At 50.5% G+C, this 14,499-nt stretch overlaps 1 protein-coding gene across 2 annotated transcripts in view; it reads right to left on the minus strand.

Annotated features, from left to right (window-relative positions):
• Kcnj12 (potassium voltage-gated channel subfamily J member 12) overlaps positions 1-14,493 on the minus strand; it is a 47,705-nt gene extending 33,212 nt beyond the window's left edge. Inside the window, exon 1 of one of the 2 annotated variants that reach the window (XM_008821942.2) lies at positions 14,416-14,493. Coding sequence is in view for 1 of the 2 variants with exons in the window: in XM_008821941.1 (XP_008820163.1) it covers positions 4,533-4,593 (61 nt within the window). In the remaining variant the exon portion in view is untranslated. Of the gene's footprint in view, positions 1-4,532; positions 4,922-14,415 lie in introns of those variants that run through there. The other variant, XM_008821941.1, reaches the window with a different exon arrangement.
• Between the last annotated feature and the right edge of the window lie 6 nt (positions 14,494-14,499).

Consider the following 14,499-nt stretch of genomic DNA (forward strand, 5'->3'; position numbering starts at 1 on the left):
TGACAAAACTTCAGAAGCAAAGCCCAATTACTTCCCAGGTACTGCAGGTAAGCCAGAAACAGCAGCACTGTTCTCACAACAAAAGGTGGGAAAAAAAAAAAACCTAGTATTCAAAAACTGAGTGGACAAATCTATGTGATCTAACCACACCACCTTTCTCCAGTGCAAGCTACATTGTGGCAGTCCCTGAACCAGGATGCAGCACAAAAGGCCTAGGAGATGAGATGTCCAAAAGAACCAGGTCCACAGAGCTTGGAGGTAGCAGGGGTAGGGGCACGGAACAGGGAGTGGCTGCTGAGGGGACAGGATTCCTTTGGGGCAACAACAGAGCTGGTAAGTGCACAGTCTAGAGAATACCTTGTCTTGATCCCTTCGAAATGGTTCATTTTATACGATGTGAAATTCACCAAAAACAAAGTTGGGAAAGTGAGGAGACTTGAACCCAACCTCAGAAAGCCCCATGGCTCCAAGCACTCAGCAAAGCCACAGCCCACCATGGGTCAGGACACAGGAGACAAAGGCTAGAGGAAGGGAAGTAGGCAGGGAGGGAGGGAGGGAGGGAGGCAGGGAGGCAAGGAGGCAGGGAGAGGAGGAGGGAGGGAGGGAGGGAGGAAGGGAGGGACACCTCTCTGCCTACCCCCCAGCTCCCTACCCTTCCACCTCTTCCACTCTCCTTAGGGTTCAGGTCTCTCATCCAGTCCCCCACTCTGCACTGGCCCTGCCCCTGCCCTGCTCTCACTGGCCCAGCAACCACTTCTGGCCATCCCCTGCTCATCTTCCTTTAGCACCTTCAGCTCACTCCCTGATTCCACAGGGCCTATGCTCATATGGAGTTCAAGGTCAGTGCCCCCTTGACATACAAGCTCCATGGAGCAGAACTGTTTTGTCCCCCAGACTTTCCTGTGAACGAAGGCTGTCAGTGGTCACTTCTGGGAAGATTCCTTCCTGACCAGTCTAGAGAGAGTCCACTAGAGAAAGGGAACCCTAGATACAGTAATGGACTTAGGTAGGGCAGAGAGGACAAGGCCCTATGGAAAAGAGGGTGACAATCCATCTGCAAGAAAGGGCTGAGACCAGAAAGTGGTCACCTGTAGCTGCAGGCCAGTGGCATCTTCTTTGTTTTTCTCTAAAAGTGGCCACATGGTTCACAGAGTTATTTAAGGCCTTCAGAGGAAGGGGCCCAGGACCTAGAGGGTGGGAGCAGGAACCAAGGGCTAGATCAGAAAAGAGACAGGTTCAGGAGTGGGCAGGGAGATGCAGGGCCAGGATGGCAGGTTCAACAATGTTTGTGTGGCTGGCTGGCTGCCCCACAACAGACAAAAACTGTGCTTAGGGGCTCTATGTACTTTGAATCTTGCTCCCCACAAGCCCCAAGAGACTTAAGTGGCAGTCAACTAAGAATTCCTTTTCTCTGAGCCCCAGGATAGCTTTCAAGAGCACTCTAGAGGTGTTCCTGGGCTAGACTCTCCACTGAGATCACAGGTGTTACAGAAGTCCTTGTGCCAGGACCCACAGCCACTCACATGGGAGTCTTCTGTGTTTAGCACCATGCTCTCAGGTGCATACTATGTCACAGGAGTCTGTGGGTACAGCATTTATCCACAGGACTAGGGATCCCCAAAGCTGGATGGATGGATGGATGGATGGCCAACAACTCAGTTGTCCCCTAAGCACCAGTTTCTTTTTTTAATATTTTATTTATTATTTTTATTTTTGTGTATGAGTGTATTGCCTGCATGTATGTACATGCACCTGTAAAGTGCAATGCGCACAGAGATCACACGAGGGCGTCGGATTCCCCTAGAGTTATGAGTCGTTGCGGCCAGTTGCTAGGTGGGTGGTGGGACTCAAACCTGGGTCCTCTGTAAGAGCACCCAGTGCTCTTAACCACTGAGCCAGTTCTCCAGCCTGCACCAATTTCTTAAACTGCCTTGTGACTCTATAATGTAACTCAACGTGGGGTCATGAAAAATTTGACAACAGTAAAAGGTTTCTGAACATGCAATGACAAAAAATCAATTAAAAATAAAACAAATGAATCCCAGATATTTCTGGCATCATTTTCCATATTGCATTTCACAGCTTCAACGCAGCCTTGCTTCTGAGCAAACATTTGTACTTTTGCCCTGCACATACTGTATACCACACAGCACCAGCAATCGCTGCCTGAAACACCTTGACTCAGATTGGATGAATTGCATTGTTCTCATTGCGTATACAGTATTCTGCTCTTACAGAAACACATTAGTTTAATTAGGGAAAAACAAAGAATTTTAATATTTTCTTACCATATTTCCCAGCACGTATAATATCTTCGGGTTGTGTGATGGTTTAAAACTGAGAAACGTCCCCACAGGCTCATGTGTTTGAATACCTGGTCCCCAGTAGGTGGCGCTGTTTAGGAAGGTTATGGAATCTTTAGGAAGTGGAGCCTTGCTAGAGGACACACATCATTGGCAGTGGGCTTTAAGAGTTCATAGCCTTGCCTGGCTTCCTACTCTTTCTCTGTGCTTCCTGCCTGTGGATGGAAATGTGATCAGCCAGCTTCCTACTCCTGCCAAAATAAACGCTTTCTTTTTTAGGGTGTTTCTGGTTATGGCATTTTTATCACAGCAACAGAAAAGTACTAATACATTGCATTATGCTAGAATGTTTGAGTTTAAAATTGTTATGGGGTGTGGTGGCTCAGACCTGTAATCCCAGCATTTGGGAGGCCATGGCAAGTGGATCTCTGTGAGTCCAAGGCCAGCCTGATCTACATTGTGAGTTTTAGGACAGCCAGGGCTACATTGTGAAACCCTGTCTCAAAACAATAATAATAATATTAATGCTGTTTGAGGTTTTTTGTTTTGTTTTTTGTTTTTTTTTTTTGTCTTTTTGAGACAGGGTCTCCCTGTCCCTGTAGCCCGAGCTGTCCTGGAACTCACTATGTCGACCAGGCTGGCCTTGAACTCACAGAAATCCTCCTGCCTCCGCCTCCCAAGTGCTGGGACTACAGGCATGCACCACCATGCCCAGCTTTGAGTTTCATTTTTTTAAAAATTGTTAAGAGGTTAGAGAGATGGCCCAGAGGCTAAGAGCAGTTGCTGCTCTTGCAAAGGACCCAGGTTCAGTTCCCAACACCCACATGGCAGCTAACAACAGTCCATAACTCAAGTTCCAGGGAGTCTGACACCCTCTTCTGGCCTCTGTAGGCATTGTACATGCATTGTGCATATACATACATCCAGGCAAAACACCCACACACCCAAAATAAAATAAATAAATAAGTTTTTCCTCTAATTTTTAAAAAATTGTTAAATGTACTTTGGCTCAGATTAGGACAAAATTTTCAGCAATTTCTGAAATGATCCTAAACATATTTGTGTCATTTTGTACTATGTACTTATGAAAGGAATATTTTCAGCATTGACAATCATGAAACAAAAATACCTATCAACTCGGAAAACTGTTGAAGATTCTCTATATCCTTGAGTATCAAATATTAGCAAGATTTAGTTCCCTATATAAAAATAAACACATCCATCTCATTAATATACAAATTGCTTTCAGGTTTAATAAATAATAAAATGACATGTATACCAAACAATTTCTTTAAAATAAATATTTTTATGATTTATTACCAGTATATGTTTAATTTGTATACCTATCTTATATGCCTATATACCTAGGGTCACATAAAAAATTTCTTAGGGAAAAGTGGTCACAAATGGAAAAAGGTTGAAGCCCTGTCATTGAGCAGTTAAGCCCATACCTCATCACATTCTAGAGTGTCACCTCATATTATGGACAGATTATTGGAAAGTCAGCCACGCCCATCCTCCACATCTACATAGCCCAGGAGCTTAAAGCCAGTGTCATCCCTGCAAAAGTGGGTTTACGAGGTGCCCTGAAAACTTGCATACAGGTTTGACCTCAACCATCACCCTGCACCAGGATCCCAGCCCAGAGTCTATCTTTTCTTGAGCAGTTGTCTGTCTGTCTTCTAGCCTGGACCACACAAGGATGAGGCTGACTAGACCAGGCCACATTCAGAAGTTACGGTCACAGATGGATGACTCACTTAGGCTGGGTATGAGCTCTGCACTGTCTTCTCTTCTTGGAACCTCAGTTTCTCTACTTGTAAAATGATCCTCTGCCACCTAGAATTTTGAACAGTTCTATGGTGTGACCAAACACTCATCTGAAACAGTCAGAGTGTAAAATGGAGATTTAGCCACATTGTTCAGAGTGGAGAAGTGAGGCTTAGAGAGATGACACTGGTAGTCCCAAATCACACAGCAAGGGACAGCCCCATTAAATCTGGGTCAACACAGCTTATGGTCAGCACTACTGCTCCCAGCCAGACACCATTCTCAGTCATCTCCTGGAGATCCCAGGCCCAGGCACCTCCCACCAGCCCACAGAATTCCATAGGACACTGAGGCTTCTCTTTACAGCTTTTGGGTGTGGGCTAACATCTGGATTGGCCATCCTCCTCCCCAGCCTCGCCCCTCATCTGGCCAGGACACTTTGAGAATTAAATGACTTACTGTCCGGAAGGTACGGAGCACAGTGTCTGGCACCAGCAGATGTGGTGATGAGTTGTTTCATTCCTGTCTTTGGATGCCAAATCTGAGAAAGATGTCAATTCTTGAGAAACACGGGCACCAGGTGATACCACCAAGCTAGAGCCCCCTAAATATCCTGATAGTGGCCTGGAGCATAGAAAAGAATCGAGAACACTGGCATCAATTCACCACATTGCCACATTAACATGCCTAGTGGCAGTCCAGGAAAGAGTTTGGGGACAGGGGTCCCAACATCCCCCTCCAACAACAATGAGCTTTGGGAGAGACCCAGGTACCATGGACATCCTCCTTGGGCTCTAGGTACACAGAATGCAGACACAGGCTAATCATGGCACAACCTCACTACATCTTGGTTTTGGAAATCTATGAAGAACAGCAGCTCCCTGTGCCTGGGGTCAACTGCGAAGACTGGGAAGATGAGAAAAAACAGACATGTGACAGAAGCTGACCACCCAATTCATTGAGAGCTCAACCTATGGGGGAGGATAAAGAGCTGAGAACAAAGGAACACAGCTCTAGGACAGAGCTATGAGAAGGTATCAACCTGGAAGATGTCTCACATGTAAATCAAGGGCAGTGAAGGCCCTTGCTGCTAGAAGTGGTATCGTCAAACAGGGTGGGGGCCTCCGGTGGCTATGCCACATGCATGCTCTGCTGAGATGGCTCTAAAACAGTACAACCCCATGGAGGGCTCTCAAAATCACAAAGGCTCTTCTTCAACCTGGCAGAGCCATTTCCAGAACCTTCTATTTAGAAGGCCAGGCTCTGTGACAGCCAGGGCTGGACAGAGACCCAGGAGTTAATGCATCAGAATGATTAGATTAACTAAGCAGAAATGCAGTCTCTTGCCTGAAATATCAGGCAGAGCTCAAAACAATCTTGCCATAGAAAGTGACATCTCCCACACCCTCCCATGTGCCAGGGCTACATGTAAACTCAGATTACTCAAAGGAGTTCCTTAGGGAAAGGACCACTCCTGACTCCACAGCTGAGAAGAGGAAGCAGACAGAGTGACAGGGCCACCTGCCAAAGGCACACACATGGAAAACAGCAGAAACTAAAAACAGAACCCTAATGTTATGTGTTTCCAAAGGACATTAACCAAAAAGTACATTTTTCTTTCTTTTTTATATATTTTAGTGTGTGTATGCGTACTATGACCTACACGTGGAGGTTAAAGGACAACTTTCAAGAATCAGTTCTCTCTTTCTACTTTACATGGGTTCTGGCCCTTACCTGCTGAGCCTCTGAACTGCACTCCCAGTCCTACATTTTTCTTAAAGAGAAAGTCAAACCAGATGCAGTGACTTGTCACCATAATCCCAGCACTGGGGAGGCTGAGGCAGGAAGATCAAAATTTCAAGGCCAACTTAGTGAAACTCTGTCTTGGGGGCGGGGGGGCTATATAGAAAAAAAGGCTGGAAGTGTTATTTTTAAAAAAGGAAAAGAAAGGAAATTAGAAAAACAAAAATTTCTATCACAAAAACTTAGCTCATGCAAAATTATTAAAGATAATGTATTCATACTCTGACTCTGTATAATATATAGATAAAACACGAATAGATTTCATGTGTGGACTTGAGTTCCCTCCCCAAGATAGCTAGTTATGTATATGCAAATATTCTGAACCTGGAAAAACATCTGAAATTCAATGCACTCTGGACCCCAGCATTTGGGATGAGAGGCTCTCAGGCTATCTCCTTCTATCCCGACTCTGTGGTTGTCTATGACAACAGCCACCCAAACTGACACAGTGTCTTATGCTCCCTCTTGACCCCACCCCTGCCCTCCTCCTGGACCTTGCTCCTGTCCTGGGTAGAACATCTAATGGCCCTCTTTTCTCTAGTGTTCCCATTTTACAGGGACAGACTGAAGACTCCTGCTCCCCATAAATCCCCTGGCCCCCAATCTTTTTTATCAACTTGTACTTATCTAGGGTGTCTTTGTCCAGCTATAACTGGACCTAAGGCCAGCAGAAGGCAACTAGGTCAGGGTAGGATAAAACCTAGTACTGTGGGGCCAGGGTATTTGCCACAGGATCAAGCCCAGAGCCCCAAGTGGCTATGGATGTGCTGGTCAGACCCAGGCCAACTCACATTCAGCAGAGGAAAAAAAGAGGATGGTGGGTGTGCTTTGTCACACAGGCCCGGGGGCCTGGGCCACTCTAGGATTACCACATTGGGCTCCTGGGGACACTCTTAGTGGTCCTCAAGTCTCCCAGGGCCCAGGGAGGGGCCTGGCTACTTTGACCAAGCAGGTGTTACTGGCAGATTGAGGCCCAGCAGGTGAGGTGCTGGCATGGCCAAACCTCCGGCTACATAATGGAGGGGGTCAGAGAAAGGAGGAAGCTACCCTGCCCTGCCCTGACTGCAGAGCCAAGCACAAAGGGCAGGAGAGGGTGATGCCTTGAGAGGGGGTGGATCTAGTGCCCATTTTACAGACAGGGAAACTGAGGCTAGGAGAAGGGCATTTATGGTCATTATAACCTCTCCTAGAATCAGGGTATTATATCTCTTTAAACAGAGATTTGATTCACCTCAAATCGGAATTCAAGAATGTCAGGGGATCAAGCAAGTGTGGGCATCAACAGGCAGAGCTCACAAGTAAGGAAGAGGGCTGACCTGTCTGAGGACTACAAAGGACCCAGTGATCCTGCCTCTGGAAGGTTAAAGAAAAGGTGAACAAGGAAGTGGGGTTCCTCACCCCACCATAGAAGTGGCGGGCACCTCCCCCTTCAGGTCCAGGCAGAGCCTGCTCTATCCTGAGAGAGCTGGCCAGCCCCAAGTCCTACAACACTGATAGATAAGACTGTGTGGGGTCTGGAGGGTTGGAGGGCTGGAAGACTGAAAGGCTGCAGAGTTGGAGGACTGGAAGGGTAGAGGGCTAGAGGACTAGATGGCTAGAAGGCTGAAGGGCTGTGGGAGGACAACTGGAGGGCTGGGAGACTGGGGTTCTGGAGGGCTGGAGGGCAGCAAGGCAATTCCTGTGCATGAACTGAGCTATTTGGGAGAGATTAAAAATCACAGCCTCCCAGGCTCTCTCAACCTCTTTGAGCCAGAATTCTGGGGGATCTGGGTGATCTAAAGTCCCTGAGGGATCCAAGGAAGGAGGTACCTAGGCAAGGACCTAGAGCCTCTCCTAGGGTTAAGCTGTTCCAATTCTGCAATTCCAGATTGTCTGCCTTAGCACTGCTAAAACTTTACAAAGAACCCATGATGTGTGAACTCAATGGCTCTGTGAGTTCAAAGGCTCCACAACCAGGATCCACAGACTCAGTGACTCAGCCCTCAACTTGGAGACAGGAATGGAGCCCTGGGCCCAGTGGGCACTGGGCACCACATGGCCAGGCTCTTGTTGTAGGGAACCAGGGGGTACATGGCCTGGGTGGGGGATGGAAGAGGAAAAGAGAAAACATGACTACGTTTACACAGGCACTGAGAAAATCCAGTCACCTAAGAACACAGAACACTTGCGGGGGAGAAGAGGCATGTTTGAGAAGGGATTCATTTTCTACTCTTAACTATTGTAATTGTATGAGTGTGCAACATTGCCATAATTAAAGAGTATAATAATTAACAAAGAAGTATGACCAAGTCATTGCTCTTCCTGGGCTTATTTGTTTTATCCTCCCCAACCCTCAGAGATATTAGCCCCACAAGGGCCAGGGGAAGGGAGAGCTTGTGCACACCCATGGTCCCAGCCCCAGCCTCTCAGCACAAGGCATAGCACGTGCATGTGCCCAAAGCTATTTGTCTAAAGCATAAATGATGCTAAAATTTGACATCCTCGGAGCCTGCGTCATAGCACTTGAGTCAAGACCTCTAGGATTCTTGAAAAGGGAAAGAAGGGAAGAGAAAGAAAAGGGATGCCCAGAGCTGGGCCCAAGTAGTGAATATGGGAGTGGGGGTGTCTATGACTAGTAGGTGGCCAAGCCATCCTGAATTTACAATGCCCCAAGCCCTCCCAGGTAAATTTCCACCAAGCTAGGGTGAAACTTCCACCACCCCTTGGAGACCCTAGAGCCTCAAGGGACCATCCCTGCCTCGGCCTTCCTTGTGACCTCACCAGGCCATGCCAAGCCCCCACAGCCTTCTATATACTCCCACAAGCCTGTGTGGAAGGCTAGCCTTGGCCTGGAACCAGGAGCCCAGAGGCAGAGGTCAGGGCAGGGGGTGGTGCGGCTGCTGCCACCCAGAACGCCAGCTGCTAGCAGTGATTTATTTTTGCTTTAAGTGCTGAAGAATTGCAGGGCTGGAGCAGCCAGCTTAGGGGGGCCTGAGCTGCAGCTGGAAGGAGGAAGGGGTAGGCAGTAGGCAGGGGTGAGGGCATGCCTCTGGCCTGGGCCCCACAACTCCACCAGACTTCTCCCTTGTCCTCTCAGCCTCACTAGCCCACATGGCCCAGCGTCCCAGCTTCTATTTATCCCACCCCCACCTCACCACCAAGTTTCCACACAATTAAAGGAAGGCTGTGGAGGGCAGAGATACCCACCTTCCTTCTGAAGAGCTGTGGTGCCCTCTCTACCCTCAGGGGACCCACTTCCACAATGGGGATGCCACATCACATACACATACATATACCCACACCCAGGATATTCCCCTCAGGACAGGAGCAGGGAAAGCTTCCCAAGGCTTCAGTTCAACTTTGGTCTGGTCCCTCCTTTGCCTCTGGTTGAGCCTCAGAAGCCAAGGTCCCCAACCCCTATTCACTCAGTCACCAAAGAGGCTACAAACCTAGTCTTTTCAGAGGTCATGGGGACACAGGAGAGAAGGGAGAGGCCACACAAAGACTATAAGAAAGCATCAGGCTTTCTTCACAACAGGAACATTCCTAGAGTCAATCACCACAGACTTTAAAAATTAAAAACATACATAAAACAAGGGTGTCATGTTCAAAGGAGACTGCAATGGGGAAGTAAGATACACTGACCAAAAGACCAATGGCCAACGGGAATCAGAGTGTGAATGCTACCACTTCTTTAAAGGCCAACCCAGGCAGGAAAGCTGGCATCAAGACTACCACCCCAGAGGCATGACAAGGAACAAATAAACACCTCTCCCTGACTCAGTATGCTCACCCACTTCCCCCTTGTAGGCTGAGTAAGATCATGCTGAACTGGGCACAGCCAGGTTCAGACCATAGGAGATGGTATGAACAGAAAGGCTCCAACTAGACAGGGGCCAACTCCACTCCTGTTCAGCCACAGGATGGCAAGCCAAGGGCTCAGAGCAAAGCTCTGGATCCCAGCTTAGCCTCAACAAGCTCCACAGTTCAAGGATTGTGCTGGCACCTTCCTGGGGTTCTGCATTTCCAGCTACAGATGGACCCCAATTGTCATTTCATGACAAACATAATACATCAAGTCAAACATCACACAGCTGAAGTCACACATGTGCACTAACTGTGCATACTTACTGAGCACCTACTATCCACTGGCTATGGCCACAAGCCCTGGGAACATAACTGTGGGAGAACAGGACCAAACCCCTGCACTCAGGAGTTTATTGCCCAAGGGGAGAGAGACAATAAAGAAGACAGAGAAGTAAAATACCAGGGGCAGATGGCAGTGAGTTCTACAGAGAGAAACAGGGGAATGGAGTAGATCAAGAAGGCCAGGGCTTTGCTGCTGTGGGGACTCAGGGTGGGTGCAGGGAAGAAGTAGTATTTGGGCAACACTTGAAGGTAGAGAAGGAAGGGCCATGTACAGATCTGGAAGGGACCAGATCAGGCATCAGGGGCAGTGCATGCCAAGGCCCTGATGTAGGATAGGTCTGGTGTCTTGAAAGCACAGCAACAGGGAGGGGGGAGCACAGAAAAAGACACAGGGAAGAGAGAGCAAGTATTGAGGCCAGACTGGAATCACTAAGGTACTGACATCCAGAGCAGGTTAAACACATAGTAAGGGTTCAACCAACAAAGTCCCTGGTGGAGACCTCCGCTCTGTAACTTTTACTGTTTGTCCTCTGGCCCTAAAGGTACCACGCCACAGGTGAGGAGTAGAGGTAGGCCTCCAGCTGCCCAAAGCCTGGAGGAGCCATTAGGAAGCAAGATCCACAATGTTGCACCCCCCCCCCCAACTCAAGAAGCAGCACTGATGCCCAGTCAGGGCAGAACTGCTCCTGGGGCAGTTGAAGAAGGCACTCCCATGCCTGCTGGCCATGCTCATAGAACCATGTCCGGCGCTGCAGGGCTGAAGGCTAAAGAAGGTACGGGGCCAGGATCTCCCAGGTCCCCACAACCTCACACTGCTTCCACAGTTATCTCTTCAGACAGTCAGGCAAGGAAAGCTTGACCACAGGTGGGAAAGGGCACAGACCACACTCCAGAGTGGGCCAGCATCTGAGGCCATATCCATGAAAATCCATTTCACCCTAGCCTAGTTCCCAAGTGACTGAAGGAGGCTGGCTGCAGTGACAGATTCCCAAGGCACCAAGTGGTCACATTCTTCCTTTGCAGGGCCCCCTCTGAACACTCGTTTCTGCTGAGCCCACCCCACTCTTAAAGGCATGGGCAAAGGCTCTCCCTTCTACTTCCCCATTCTGAGTGTTTCAGAGCCCCCTCAACCATGCTTCAGTCCCACTTAATGGATGAGAAACTGAGGCCAGGAAAAGCATCTGTGTGTTGCTCACTCTACCCACCTCCCTGACACTCATCTACCCTCAAACCAAATCCTCCGCACACTTATTGAACAGCCACTAATAACTGCCTCTGTATGCTGGGCATTGTTGTCTTTACTTCATATCTCATACCCACCACAGCCTGTGCCACACAGCAAGAAGGCTGCCACTGAGGCCTCAGGGACATTTATGGAGCACCAGCTACATGCCAGGGCTTCACTGGGTACCAAAGAAGCAGTTTCCTGGGAGCTGGAGAGAAAGGCAAGCCCCAGAACTTAATGGAACCTGCCTGAGGGCAGGGATAGAAGCCAGTCTGGTATAAAATGCCCTCAGCAAGGGTGTCTGTGGACAGCAAGAGGGTGCAGCCTGTCCCTGGGAGAGCCCAGGGCTCTGGGTCCGAAGCACACAGGCTACACAGAGGCTCTAAAGCCTTCCTGACCTCCAACCCCATCTGTACAATGGAGCTGATGCAGCCCTCTGCAATGGCAAGCCATTAGCAAATTAAATCAGCTGGTTGGGCTCTGGGCCCTCAGCTCCTTCCTGGGGCCAGTTCCTCTGGAAGAGCCCCCTCCCTACCTCCAATTCCCTCCCCACTCCCACTGCCCCTCTCAAGTACCAGTGGCCCTGCTTGAGGCCCAGTTCCAGACAGCTCCCTTCATTCTCTCTTCATCCACTGCCTTCCCCCACTGCCTGACCCCATCACATCACTGCTCCCCAACAGCCTTCCCAAGGGGCTGGCGCAGTCTCCCCATCCTGCTGTCCATAAGCTAACCCCCTCTATGCCTATCCTTGGTGCCAGCCCCTGGCAGATCTCCAGTGACAGGCCACAGGAGGGGCCAATGTGTCCATGTTTCACTCACAGTAAAGTCCTGTCCAAGACCCAGTCACAGGGACCATCTGCATCTGTCACAGGGAGGGTCATCTGTCCAGAAAGGGTCCTGCCCAGAGCTAGGAGCAGGGGTTGAAACTGACTATTGAACAAAGCCCCTTAGTACACCAGTAGCCCTTGCCTGGGGGGCTGGCAAGTACCACAGAGGTTGCTGGGAGTGATGACACAGTCACTTCCACCCAAGCCGTGTGCCAAGGCCTTTGGGTGCCATGACTGGCTATGCCAAAGATGGCTCTGGGCACTGGAACCCCGGCTGAGCCAGAGGAAACTGTCTGCAGGCTGCCCTGGCTCCAGTGTCGCAGAGCCAAGACATACTGCTGTGGCTGGTGTTGTTACTGTTACTGCTGCTATTGTTTTTATTTCACTGCTGGGGCAAAGGGGAGAGAGACACAGTAGCCCTGGTCAAAATTCCCTGTCCCTGATTTGAGGGAAACAAGAGTCGGCTTCTGCTTTAACCTAACATGCTACATGGCTTTGGAAGCATCTACTCTAAATACCTTTCCCAGCACAGCTCAGCCCCTTGAACCTCCCTCCACCAGGCACACACCTGCAGGGGACCCTGCCTGGGAACACTGGTGACAGCTAGTTTGTGCCCTCCCAACCCAGGAGAGAGGAGAACAATCAGGTGTTCAGGGGCTTGAAGTTCACACATGCCAGGCCTGTGCCAACACTGCATTTACAAGGCACCTTCTGTAGGCATATAGCAGTGTTCCAGTGGAGAGGATACCCCTGCCCTGTTGTCTAGCACACTAGACCGCCTACTTGGTCCCCAAGGATGCCTGTGTCTCTCCCCATTCCCACCTTTCTGAGGCTGGCCCAATGGGCCATATGCCCACAGCTATACACTTACTCTCTCAAGTGGCTCAGCCTTCCCAGCTGCACTTATGACAGCAAGCCTGTGGACCGGCTGGTTGGAGGGACCTACTGAACACAGTTGATGATTTTGCTGCTAGGTCTCTTTGGGGTTCCCCTGCAGGCCCTGAGGGGCTCTCTCTTAGAATACCGAGGAAGAGCTCTTCAAAAAGGAGCCTGGTACTCAGATCTGTCTGGCCTCCCTGATCCTCTCCTGTTATGTGAGGGGCCTCAAATCAGTCACCTACTGTAAGACCAGGCTGGAGTTCTGGTCCAGTGGGGCAGCAACCAGGGGATGGCCCTCACTGACCCCCTAGAGAGGGAGTGAAGGCCGGGAGGCTAACGCCTTCTGGGTTCCCACCTTGGAGGAGGCAGCAGCCGATTTCAGGGGTATGTGGGTGCCTAGGCAATCCAGAGAGCTGGAGCCTGCTAACCAGGTCTCAGGAGGCCCATTAGAGGGGCAGTATGTCCCCAGCACTTTGCTGCAGAGTTCAGACCTGAACACAAGGTAGCACAAAAGAAACTAAAAATGGCCAAAGGCAGTACCACACTAAGGAGTAGGTACTCCCTGGGAATTGGAGGGGGACAGCCTCAATCCTATCAGATCCATGCAGTAGGGAGGCAGAACCTCCCAGAACTGGAGGCCATCACCAAAGTGACACTTTCCTGTGAGCACTATTCCCAGCACTGGTTTTAAGGTATTCACATGACATGTGAACAAACCAAGGCAGAGGGACTCTCAAGGGCCTCTGCTCTCCTCAGCAGCTCCCTAGGCAACTCTCCACTCCAGCTGCTTCTTCCAAAGGACCCAGTTCCCCCAACAGGATGCTCAGAGTAGACCCGTGCACACAGAAGAGACCCTCTGCCCTGAGCCCCTGTGCATTTCTCAAGGCTGACTTTAAAAAGCAAAAAGGAGTCCCCGGACTTGCCAGTTGACTTGATGATGGAGAACCAGCTCCAAAATATTTTTACTCCATTACAGAACTGGAGGTGGGAAAGAGAAAGAGCACCAGCTCTTGGGGGGGGGGGGACACTCCCAGGCGGCTGGCCAAGTCTTCGCACCCCCTCCGCACCCTACCTTGATCACAGGTCTCTCCGGTAAGGTCACGCCTAGGACCCATGCCGCGCGCAAAGTGGCTCCGCCCGCCGCCTTCCGAGCCCCCAAAGGCAAACCGGCTGAGGGGGGCTGAGAGCGCCCCAAAGTTTCCCGGAGTCCCCCCCATACACACCCACGCCCCGAGACGGAGGTTAACCAGGAGCAAAGTTCCCTGGCGGCGGTGGCCCGAAACACAGCAAGGAAAGAAAAGCTCGCTGTCAGCATTTCCTCCCTTGGTTCACCAAGGGAGGGGGAAAAGACGAGAAGAACCCGCCCGCCTCACCTTCCCCGTTGCTGCCGCACCTCGCGCTCACCCGGGGCCGGGAGCGGCCTGCGGGAAGCTGGGGCCCACTGGGTGGGCCGTGCGCCCGCCGGCGGCCGCGCACTTACCTCGGGCAGTGGCCGGGGCGCGGCGCGTCCCGCGTCCTCCGAGCTTCGGGCGGCCGTCCCTGGTCCCTGCCGCTGCGCTGGCTG

Source organism: Nannospalax galili, unplaced genomic scaffold (genome assembly GCF_000622305.1).
Source record: "Nannospalax galili isolate Female #2095 unplaced genomic scaffold, S.galili_v1.0 scaffold1448, whole genome shotgun sequence".
Classification (NCBI taxonomy): Eukaryota; Metazoa; Chordata; class Mammalia; order Rodentia; family Spalacidae; genus Nannospalax; species Nannospalax galili.